This window comes from Canis aureus, chromosome 10 (genome assembly GCF_053574225.1).
Source record: "Canis aureus isolate CA01 chromosome 10, VMU_Caureus_v.1.0, whole genome shotgun sequence".
NCBI classification, from domain to species: domain Eukaryota; kingdom Metazoa; phylum Chordata; class Mammalia; order Carnivora; family Canidae; genus Canis; species Canis aureus.
In genome coordinates this window covers 14,801,328-14,814,128 of record NC_135620.1, presented here as the reverse complement: position 1 = coordinate 14,814,128, position 12,801 = coordinate 14,801,328, and the positions used below count along the sequence as shown (strand labels likewise).

The window sequence follows — 12,801 nt, the reverse complement described above, 5'->3', positions numbered from 1 at the left end:
TATGCATATGATTATTTTATTTGATACATATATACATTTATACAACTTAAAACAGTTCCTTCCACATAGTGAGTGGCTATAATATCTATAAATTCTTCACTTAACTATACAGAAGTACATAACCATAAAATGTAATGAAAGATGCCCCTTATACAATCACCAGTGAAATTAAATATATAACTTATTCACTCACTAAAACTCCCAGATAAAAACAGAAACTCAGATCTAATTTAGGTGAGTCAGTTCAGCTTGATTCCAGTACTTTACTAGCAATAAAATTTTATTACACCACCATATAACAAAAGTCTAACAGGCTGACATTTTCATTATTCATGAACACCAGGTTATTAGATAAGTGCAAACAACAACATATGAGGGTACAAGCTAAGGTCAGATTAACAAATTACCCAGAAACAAACTATCAATCTGAACTAGGATAAGATTAAATAAATGTGAAACTCTTTCTAAGAGAGAGCAGAATGGAAAGTAGTCACTGAAATATGCTCTCTGAACACAACTGTTATCAAAATGCCCCTACTTGTACCAAAATACAGAAATCAGATGGCACTGAAGGTAGAGAGACATATAGCATTTTCAACTGATAACTTTTAAGGCAGGTTCTGAACAAAATTATGTTATGCATTAAAAACAATATATACAAACAAGAAAATATATAAGGAAATTTTATTATTTATTTATAAATTTTATATACATAAATATTTAATAAACTAAGTACCAAAATATGCTCCAATAGTTTATATGAAATGTCTTCTATCTCACCAATATAGTTCTGGATGAATTCAAGGCAAAGGTGATTCTATAAACTTCAAAATACCAGACATAGATCAAAAGAAATTGCCATTTCCACAAAAAAAAAAAAAAAAAAAAAAACACTATTATTTATGTAGTGTTGATCACTGTGCCTTATAAAAAAGGGGCAAATCAGAGCAGAGGGAGACTGTCCAAAAAAAAGGAAAAAATAACTAAGGGGATAGTGACATGGCACAAAGATAAACTAAAAAGAGTTGTAAGTACATGTGTATATATATAAGACTAAATGATGGGATGCCTGGGTGGCTCAGCAGTTTAGCACCTGCCTTTGGCCCAACGCATGATCCTGGAGTCCTGGGATCAAGTCCCACATCAGGTTCCCTGCATGGAGCCTGCTTGTCCCTCTGCCTGTGTCTCTGCCTCTCTCTCTCTCTCTGTGTGTCTCTCATGAATAAATAAAATCGTTAAAAACAAAAAGACTAAAATGATGACATACTAAATGTTTACTAAGGCATCAGTGGTGCCAAGAGGGTAAATAAGTCCCAAATCTGAGAATAAAAAGATCTAAGGGTCACCAAATTAATTCCTGGAACACACAAGGACAGGTGAGCCTAAAGCAGTGGCTCCTGCTTTGAAACAGTGGTTGATATGTCTTAGCATATCAGTTCAACAACATTCACAAGCTTCTGTGAGTAGAGCTGCTCACTATAGGCTGCTGTGGCAGTACACAGAATTACGGGTGTTGCCACATTCCTGTCCTTGTGTGCCACTCCCACTCCCAACATCACACAATGTCTAGATCCTAGACTGCTGGCCTTGAACATGGAAAAAGGAAGAATTCCAAAGAAGTGAAAGTCAGCAATGCCCTTTCAAACACTGTCCAATGCCTACATCCTGGGCCTCCCTATTGTGATTCATACAAAGCAACCCTTGTTCTGATTTCATGCTCAGAAGGGAACCTTGTCATTTTAACTAGCTTTCTATGCAGATCAGCCTATAGAGACCAAACGTGTCTATACTGATTTGGGCATTCTGAGCATGTCATAGTAAAATACCTCATTTTAAATTAGAAAGTTAACTCTTCTAAATATTTATATCTCTGATAGCTTGACTGATTGTATGAACTGAATGATTACTGTAAATCCACCTTTAATTGTCAGGGTCAATCTTAAGAGATGACCTACTAGATTTCCTATCCTAAAGCTAAAGAGCAAATCTTAAAACTAAAGTGAACTCATCTAGATAAAAGCCAGCCCCAAACTACATGTCAGTCAGCCAGTTTCTTCTGGTGGAGTCACAACCCTCTTGGGCATCTTTACTTCTCAGTGAAAGAAATAGCATTTGTTACAGTGAAGCTTGGTCTACAATCACAAAGACACTTCAAATTAAGTAGTACAGTTTTCTATCTCATCCCAAAAGTCTTTCTATTTCTCTCCACTGCCTCTTATTTTAATAGTCTCTCCTTATATATTAATGTCACATTACCCGAATAACAGTGGTTATTTTGGCAGAAGCAAGATTGACAATGGCTAGCAGACTGGAAAAACCAAACCATGATTAACCTCAGGGAAACCTGGCTGGCAAACCAGAGAGAAAAGTTGTGCCTGAAGTAAGTTCAGTCTTATAAAAATTCCCAGATCCCAATTCCTCCAGATAAGAGCTGCCTTACAGATGTCAGAGTTGGCACATTTAGGACTACAGAAAGGTCCCATGGGAGTTTGCTTTCCCCGATATCCTCCACTCACATCAATAATTTCTGAATCTCTGAAGGTCAAACCATATAAAAAAAAAAATATCAATAGAAGCAGAGATTTTTTGGAAGCTACCTGGAAATGTATTTTCAAAGAATGCAATCCTGAAGACTAAGGACATTTATGTCCAAATGCTTGAATCATTAAGCTAACCATCAAAGACAAAACAGGAAATCAATTAAGGAAAAACAAGAAACACGAACTTACCAGTTTAATTGCCACATATTCATTTGTATATAAATTTTTCCCTTGAAAAAGAAAGAAAATATGTCAGTCTACCAAGAATTAATTTTTAAAGATGTATTATGTAAAACTCTACGCTGGTTGAAAAAAAGAGCACAAAATACATTTAAATAAAGCAAAAGGGGGGGCACCTGGGAGGCTCAGTCCATTAGGGGTCATCCACTCTTGAGGGTCATGTAATCTAGCCCTGCCTCGGGCTCCTCTCTCAGCAAGCAGTGTCATTGAGATTCTCCCTGGCCTTTACCCTCTGCCCACCTTCCCACGCATGTGCTTGTGCTTTCTCGCTCTGTCTCAAATAAACAAATCTTTAAATAAAGCAAAATTGTTTGCTTCCAACTACGCAGCAAAAACTTCAATGACAAAGAAATCTCAAATCTTCAACTCAATGACGTATTTAGCATTTCACCTGGATTCAAAGTAGAAAATAATACTAATAAATATGTTAGCCCACTTACAAAAATGGAAAGATTCTTACTTTGCTGGAATATTGCACACAATACACAAAGTAAAACTACAGTCAAACACCGATTAAGATAAATTTCAAAACCAGAACTCCTACATTAAAAACCAGAATACAATGTGAAAATAAAAAACAAACAAAAAAAAGTGAAAATAAAAAAATTAAAAATGTGAAAATTAAAAAACTGGAATACAAATTATTTTCCCAATCACCACCTAATTTTAAATTCTTCATTATTATGGGATGTATTCTCATTTGAGCTCATATGTAATCTAATAAGTAGATTGAACACATAGAAAATATCTGGACTATATTAAAAATGAAATAAACTAAGAAACATATTATTCTATAACTGGCTCTAACTAGAGGGGGAAAATGGTTATTAGCAACTTACCTTATAACCAAATTAAATTATGAATATTTTTAAATGTAGATATAAACCGTAAAACAAGAAAAAATATCACCCAATTTATAGACTCCTTTCTGAGCATTTAAAACCAATGGAAAGGGACACCTGCGTGGCTCAGCGGTTGAGCATCTGCTTTTGGCTCAGGGCATGATCCCAGGTCTGGGGATCAAGTCCCACATCGGGCTCCCTATGAGGAACCTGCTTTTCCCTCTATGTCTCTGCCTCTCTGTGTGTGTGTCTCTCATGAATAAATAAATAAAATCTTAAAAAAAAAAAAAGGTGGAAAAATATTTTACATAGAGTAGACAGCACAAAATGTGTTAAACCTCTGTATGCTGAAAAAGTTTACCATATACAAAGAACAGGTGAATAACAAATCAAAATAAAGATTTAACAGCTTTACTATGTAAAGAAGTCAAATGAACTACAGTAATCTTCGGCATTGAAAACTGAAAATAACGTAGAAAAATCCAAAGGGGCAGCATCAGTATCCCAAATTACACAGTACAGAAAATTTTGGAATAAGTGTATGAAGACAATTTGATATATAAATTAATGTATTTCTTCACAAGTACAGTAAAAAGAATAAAAAATAGAATGTGATTTCTGAATTTCCAGCATTTTTTCAATAAGCATGTATAATTTTTATGAGAAAAACAGAAAAATGATAGCATATTTTTTAAATTGTGATAGTAACTGGCCCCACTCACATCGGCTGAACACAGAATAGGCAATCATCTACTTTCACACATGTAATTTTCTACCATATACCCCTAACTTCCTTTTCTAAAGCAGCTAAAGGAATGGCAGTAAACCTTTTAAGCAAAATTTCAGTCTCACATATGCACACAGTATTTGTTCATACAGATACTGTAATACTCTTCTGAATTTTGTCCTTATTTTATAAAAATGAATAGGAAAAAAACAAGCATTCATACTAATGCTAAATAGCATAGGGCTCATTACCCATGATATGAGCACAGGGATGGAAATCAATAGCAGTGCCCAATATTTCTTATTGTGAAGAAATGCATTAATTTATATATCATGAACATTAATCATGAACATTAAGCTATATTCAGGTACTCACTGATCCCATAAATATGTAAAAAGAAAAAATCATACCAGGAAACATACCATATTCTTAGTCAATTAGTTCAACATTTAGATGTGCCTTCATGTATACTTTTGAGAATACATTATATATGAAATTGTAGGCTTCCTCGAGCAGGCACAGAGTGAATCATTTAACGATACAGTGAGGAACTTCATCTTGAGGAACTAGTATCTCACAAAGGAATAATTCTGTTTTGAGTTCAAAGACGGAATTTTTATTTCCTCAGGACGCCTGGGTGGCTCAGTGGTTGAGCATCTGCCTTCGGCTCAGGGCATGATCCTGGAGTCCTGTGATCGAGTCCCACATCAGGCTCCCAGCATGGAGCCTGCTTCTACCCTCTGCCTGTGTCTCTGCCTCTCCCTCTCTCTCTCTCTCTGTGTGTGTCTCTCATGAATAAATAAGTAAAATCTTTCAAAAAAAAAAAAAAAAGACTTTGTATTTCCTCAAGACATTATTACCCTTTCACAACTACTATGCATATGATGTTTAGTCACAGGTATCCAAGGAAAAATATCCACAGGACAAGAGATGAAGTTAAATATAGAGTCCACAGAACCAAAATATACCAAATTCTTCTATAAGTACTATTTTTACTGGCATTTATAGGATTAAATGTCTACTTTTAGGTCAGAGCAGAAAGCACTAAATCCTTAAAGCACCCTCTTTTTTTTGAACATTAAATATTTTGCTGAACTTAGGATTATATTTTTAAACATGAACAATGATGAAACAATATTACCAATGCATTTACGTCACCTAACATACCTAACACACTTGGCTTTTAATCAAAGTTTGTTTTATGTATGAACAATGTGTAAAGCATGTCTTTGTGTGTATAATGTGAATGAGAAGGAGGGAGTGTATGTGTAAAGTAAATCCAGTTATGACAAGGCTCCAAGTAGAATGGTTCCAATTAACTGACGTTTTAATCCAATTTCAAAGGATATTTCTGGTAGAGCTTTGTGCTACACTGAACTTGAAAAGATGGTGTTACCAATTTGGGGAATTGGGGTGGTAATTATTATAGAAAACTATGTTCTACAGAAACTATATATGTGTTTACAGCAGGAACTACTATTTACCCACCAATAACCAAGCCCTCCATTCTATAATAATAGAAGGACTCAGTATTAAAATGGCTGTCCAACTACAGACTACATTTCCAGCCTCTCTTTCAGCTTGGTGTGGCCATGTGATTAAGTTCCAGGTAGGAGTGGACATAAGGTTTGCCACTCCTCACTTCCAAAATGAATGTGTGCTGTCCTGGCCCTTTTTCTTCCTGCTAGCTGGCTGGCTAGCTAGGAGATAACAGCCAGACCAGCAGTCACCTTACACACAAAGACTGAGGATGCAGAGGTACCTCGACAGCCCTGAGTATGCCCCCTCTGGTTTGTATTATGTGGGAAAAAAAAAAAAACACAAAAATTATTTTGCTTAATACCACCATATTCTAGGATCTCTTTTTTAGAATATCACAATCTGTTCCTTATTATTACATTTTTCAGTTAAGTTCCATAACATGCTTCAGTTAGTAGCAGTAGAAAATCAATAAGCATAAAAATGATGAATGCACTCAAATCTGTATATTTGATATATATCATAAGGCCTGCAGAATTTTCAATCAAACAATTCTTAAATAAAACCAATCAAACAAGGATTATGAACTACATAGAAGAAACAAAAATATGAGCAGATACTGAAATTCCTGTGGTATCCTTAATTATATCAAAAGTTACAATAACTTTTTTCAGGTACAGTGTCTCATAAAGCTATATATAACACCCTTGTTGTTTTTTTTTTTGTTGTTGTTGTTGTTGTTGTTTTATTTATGATAGTCATACAGAGAGAGAGAGAGAGGCAGAGACACAGGCAGAGGGAGAAGCAGGCTCCATGCACCGAGAGCCCGACGTGGGATTCGATCCCGGGTCTCCAGGATCGCGCCCTGGGCCAAAGGCAGGCGCCAAACCGCTCCGCCACCCAGGGATCCCAACACCCTTGTTTTATGTTCTTTTAAGAGAGAGTCACTCAGGTGTAGCCCCAAGAGGGGACATAGAAGAAGCTCAGGAAAACAAAGTTTATTATGCTCACAGGTCCTAGACAAGGGAGTCACAGGAGAAGTATCATGTTTGGTTCAAGTGGTGGGAGACAGAAACAAAGGAAAGGGAGCTTAGGTCAACCTTTATTGGCATTTCTACAGAAAGCCAAGGCAAGGCAGGACAAACAGTTCAGAATTAACTAGTTGGATTAATTCTCATGGCAAATAATTCCAGGGTCTTTGGACTATATGGTCTCTCTTGTCTTGTACCTACCCATGGGATGATTAACAAAGAAGATTGTCTCTTAGAATACACAGGCCAGACAGAGGAGATAAGGCTCTGGACTGGATACTCTGCAGATCAAAGGCATGCTCCCAACTGAGTCCTTTGCTATGTCTAAGATTAGCTAGCCCCAGCAGGTGCAGTCTCTCCCCAGTCAGAAAGATTTTTTTTTAAGATGTCAAAACAGGGATCCCTGGGTGGCGCAGCGGTTTGGCGCCTGCCTTTGGCCCAGGGCACGATCCTGGAGACCCGGGATCGAATCCCACGTCGGGCTCCCGGTGCATGGAGCCTGCTTCTCCCTCTGCCTGTGTCTCTGCCTCTCTCTCTCTCTCTCTCTGTGACTATCATAAAAAAAATAAAATCTTTAAAAAAAAAAAAAAATGTCAAAACATAATAGAAGAAAAATAAAAAAATATATATATATAATAAAACACTATATTTTAGCTAGCTATGTTCTCATTCAGTACCTATTAATATTTCTAGGAGTTTAGGTTAACTGTCTAAGCTAGAAAGAGATCTACAAATATGAAGAAGGCAAGCCTCACTACCAATACGTATAAAGATAAAATAAAACCGAAAATACATTAAATTGATCATTTTATAATAAAAAACAAGTAAAAATTTACTATCAATTATTTAAATGTATTTTAGATTATTTACAATGTTTATCTATTTTCTTTTACTCTCAAGGCAATTGGACAGTTTTATGTCCAACCTTTTTTTTTTCTTAATAATTACCTGTAAGAGCAATTTCAACAATGCATAATACTGTCTCCTCCTGGGGCATTTGAAAATTGCAGGGAAAAGAATTTGGGGCTGTATGCAGAGGTATAACTTTCATTTAGTGCCCAAGAAGACAGAAGTTCTAAACATGAAGTATTTGGAACAGTCCTCTACAAAAAAAAAAAAAAAAACTGTCTAGCTCAAAATGCCAATAGCATCTTTGTTGAAAGTTACTTACCTGTAACATGTATAGCTTGTATTTTTTCTCACCTAATACTAATCACAAAAATTTTAGGGCCAGAAATCAAATATTCAAGAGGAGTAAAATGTTTTAAAGCAAGCACTTTTAGAATCCAAACCAGCTTTTAACATTAGCATGTTTATCCAGGTACATAAAGAATGATGCTCTGAACAACTTTTTTATATAGAGAAATTATCTGGGGCCTTTAAAAAAGGAGTAAAATGCTACTTTCTTTAGTATCCTATCAATAAAAAGGAATAAAATGATTAAATTATCTATATAAGTATAGATGTTATTATATTATATAAAACACAAATACACAGAGTATAGATCATACATTTAAATAAATATATACAAGTATATAATAACCATAGATGGATTAGATACAGATACACAACCAGGTAGATGACAGATGGATGGATAGATGGATGGACAGATGGGCTAATAAAATCATCTTGTTCCTATTACTGATTATTCACAGACTGGAAAAGAAAGGGACATTTTACTGCTTTTTCACTATATATAGCATATACAGTTTGAGTATATGGTACGCATAGTTTCTCATATTGCCCCAGTAAAACGGTCAGCTAGATTTGTTTTGTGTGTATACACACACACACAGTGAGACATACATACACACACATAAGTGTGTGTGTAAATATATATGCATGTACTTATTTTGAAATAAATTATATGAAACTTTTAAATAAAATTGGCCAATGTACTGTATAGCACTGTAGTCATATCCACAAAGATAGGAAGAATACAAATACATATATATGAAATGTTATATACTTGTGAGTTCACTTACATATATAAATTTAAATAAATATACATACAACATGCCATTGTTTTCATTCTAAAATACAACAAATATCTTGATACCATCTTTTAAGGGAGGAGAACAATCATTGTCTTCCTAAAACATGGAGGTATAGTGCCGGTCCTTTTACATTATCATCTAAATTTCATCTTCACAGTAAACTAGGAAGCAGAAATAATTCCATTTTAAAGTTGAGGAATGTGAGGCCTCAAATGGTTACATGACTTATATTTTCCATAATAGCAGGGACAAATTTTATATTTTTCCAGTATTACCAGTGCCTAATCAAGCCTCCCACATGGCAGATATGCAATGCATTTTGACTGGATGGTTGAAGTGTGCTCAGAGTTATACAAGTAAATAATCTTGTTTTTTCTAATTCCTATATCTGAAACAGTTTAAGAATTTCAAAATATTTAACTCAATATCCTTCAGAAAATAAACTATAAAATATTCACCCTTTCAAATATGTGAGTCCCTACTGAAATGCAAGAGTTGCTGGAAACATCAATCATAGCTCTTTACAAAGTATGTCATTGCCTTTTATTGGCTTGCTTCATGCAAAGATTTAGTGCACATTAACAAAACAAATAGTATTAAAATGAAGGATTAACTACAAATTAGAGTGCTTTACAAGATGAAAAGAAGTAATTGAGTAGATAAACATACAAATGGATTTTTCCTACTAAATAGTAGTAGTGGGATTGTATCTAAGGAAAATTGTAAAGCTAGTTTTTCCTTTTTAGTTCACAAGTTTCCATTCTTGGTAGTCCATTGACCAGTCCTCAAGGAACCTCAGTACTGATGCTCATATAACCATGCTGTCCTCTTCTTATCTCTTCACTCAAGAAAGCCACATCTGTACAGTACTAACATTAGCTAAAAGTCTAGATGCTAGAGGCTACTCTCAGAGTCTTGTCATTAAACTGCTGTGTGACATCTGGCAGGTAACTGTCCCTCACTGAGGTTCAATTGCCTTAAATGTAGAGTTAGGCTTAATTGGATCAATTTACCAAAACTGCCTGATTTAAAACAAACTGAATCAGTTTGTTTTAGGACACTAAAACACTTTGTGTCCTTTCTTAAGAATATAGATTTCTTGGGGCACCTGAAAGCTCAGTGAATTAAGTATCCAATTCTGATTTCAGCTTAGGTCATGATTTCATGATCATGTGACAGAAACCTGCCTAGGGCTCCATGCTGGACATGGAGCCTGCCTGCTTAAGATTCTCTCTCACGCTCTCTCCCCCTCTGCCCCTACCCTCCACCCCTACTACCTGCTCTCTAAAAAAAGAAACAAAACAAAAAATAATAATATATATCAGCCCCACCCCAAATGTACTTGGGGGGGGGGGGGATGATGGTATTATAATGTAAATTTCACTGATTTTTTTTTTTTTTTTTTTTTTTTTTGTATTGAGAAAAAAACGGGGAGGGGCAGTTGGAAAGGGAGAGGGAATCTTAAGCAGAGCACTGAGTTCAATGCCGGGGCTCAATCTCACAACCCTAAGATCAGGACCTGAATAGAAACCAAGAGTTGGATGCTTAACTGACTGCACCATCCAGGTGCCCCAATTCTTCTGATTTTTATGCAGTTTCAGTATATTACCTTGACTTTAAGCCATACATACCCTCCTAAAGTGATCAGTTACTACATGTTTTCAAATCGGAAAAAAGTAGCATAAATATCATTCTTAAATAGCACCCTGAAAATGGCTCCTTAAAGGTGCTTTTTTTTTCAGCTTTTTAGAGACTTTTTATTTTACTTTCTTTTTCCTCATATTACATATGGGTGATCTCAAGTAAACAGACATTCATATACTAGGGAACTCCTTACAAATGAAAATACAAATACGAAAGAAAGTTCCAACATTTATATTCTTTAAAATTACCACAATTAAATAACTAAGCAATAACAATATCATTTTCATTAGAAAGTACTTTCAGTTTAAAAAAAAATGCTTCCAACATAATGGAATAAACAAAATAGTCTTACCTAATCGTAATTCTCCAAAATTGCCACATCCAATTTTTTTTCCAACTCTAAAGTTAGGTCCAACCATTAAAACTCCAGAGGATGAAGATCCAGTTCCTCGAGTGTTATGTCCCGACCGACCACTAGGTCGTGCCATTCTATCATCTGATTTGTCCTTGTCTTTCTTTTTATTATCCATATCAAGTTTGCGGTACTCCACTTTGAATTCTTTAATCAAGACAAGCACAATGAAATAGGGTATTGTGAGAATAGGTACATCACTATGTTAACTGTACCAGGTGGGTAATTGTTAACATTCAAATTGCAGTAGGTAGTCAGTTAACTGGTGCCTGTTCATCCCATTCGTAAAATTTTTCTTAGTTGTCTTTTCAGCAAAACATGTCTTCGAAGTTCTCTTTTCAATGATGTAAGCTGATATTGATAGAGAGCTAGAACATTAAGAAAAAAAAAATAGTCAATTTAAAGAATTAAAAAACAGTTTTGGGAAATTAATAACATAAATGCAAGCAATGAATTACTGCTATTTGTTAATTCCCAATGAAATCAAACCACAGTAGACATAAGCTAACCATTACTCTCTTTCCTATACTTTAATACCAAAGAGATCACAAAAACAAAGTAAATTTATTAAAAATTAAAAATATAATAGAAATGTACTATTTTATAAGCCAAAATACATTCACTAACCCAGACCTTACAATTTAAAATCATTTCAGTTTACCAGTAAGTCAATATATGATTTTTCACTTAAAAGCAGAAAAGAGAATACATTTTGCAAATTAATAAAATGTTTGAATAAAAATGTCTTCCACATGTCTACACACACATACATACAAATTTTCAAAGTCTTTTCAAATATACATTCTCATTTGAACTTCATTCATTCAAATATTTATTGCCAAATAATTCAAACATTATTATTTTTAACTATAGATGGGAATGGACTTCAGAAGTGGTAATACAAAGAACTTTCTTGTCACCCAACATGGGAAACAGTTAATTCTTATATAACTTTGAACTAGACCTTAAAAAAATAAAATAAAAATAAAAATAACTTCACAAGATTAAGAAATAATGGTAGGCATCAACCTAATAAGGTGGAGAAGGCTGGTTTTCAAATTTTCTAATATATACATGAAAACACTAAAGCTCAAAAAAAGGCTTCTGGAGGAGTCTTCCCCAGTCATGTTCTCTTAGGAATTTCACCCAACTCATATACCTCAATTCTGCAAGCTTAAGCAATCCTCCTACTTTTGTTTGAACAATTTGAATGGATTCCTATTCTTTGCAATTAAAGCAGTGACTTCAAAACATAATCACTAGTAAGGAAACCAGGATCAGTTTCAAGGACTTCTTTTCCTATTTCTGAAACTGATTATATAATACAATCATAACAAGGGTTGAAAGAAATAGTATTTTCTGATTAATTTCCAGCAATCCCCCAAATAGGCAATTAGTTCTAACACCCAATGTGTTCACAAGGTTTCTTATTATATCTGCCATATTCATATTTTGCAGATAAAACTGTAAGCCTCTGTTTGGTATTTGTAAAACTGAATGAGTTCTACATATACTGTTTATTCTGTTTCCAAATATAATACAGTAACTGATAGTAAACTTCCCATCCTGCTATAAGTAACTGTAAAAATGGATAAAGCTTATAAAGCATCTGTTTTCAGGTATTGAATAACAGGCACTGCAGTCTGTGATCTTTGAGAAAAAGCAAACACAAAAGGAAATCCCACCTTTACCCAAGCTCAAGGGAGTGATAATTTTCTGACTATAGTACAGGAGGTGAAAAAAAAGGTAGTACACAGTGATCACAGATCAGTCACTATTGAAACAAGTGAAATTTCAGGATGTGGTACACAAGGTGAAGCAGTGGGTCAGTGCTGGGGGTAGGTGGTGGTAGGCAGAAAGCTAGACTACATGCATGGGTGGCAATATTC

General features: G+C 34.8%; 1 protein-coding gene across 17 annotated transcripts in view; it reads right to left on the bottom strand.

Annotated features, from left to right (window-relative positions):
- Positions 1-12,801, bottom strand: part of CSNK1G3 (casein kinase 1 gamma 3) — a 107,619-nt gene that overhangs the window by 61,811 nt on the left and 33,007 nt on the right. For 15 of the 17 annotated variants that reach the window (XM_077911444.1, XM_077911442.1, XM_077911446.1 and 12 more), the window contains exons 2-3: positions 10,853-11,280; positions 2,730-2,770 (exon numbers count right to left, since the gene is read on the bottom strand). In XM_077911444.1, coding sequence (XP_077767570.1) covers positions 2,730-2,770; positions 10,853-11,030 — 219 coding nt within the window. In that variant the 5' untranslated portion in view covers positions 11,031-11,280. Of the gene's footprint in view, positions 1-2,729; positions 2,771-7,807; positions 7,890-10,852; positions 11,281-12,801 lie in introns of those variants that run through there. The other 2 variants (XM_077911453.1, XM_077911447.1) reach the window with 1 other exon arrangement.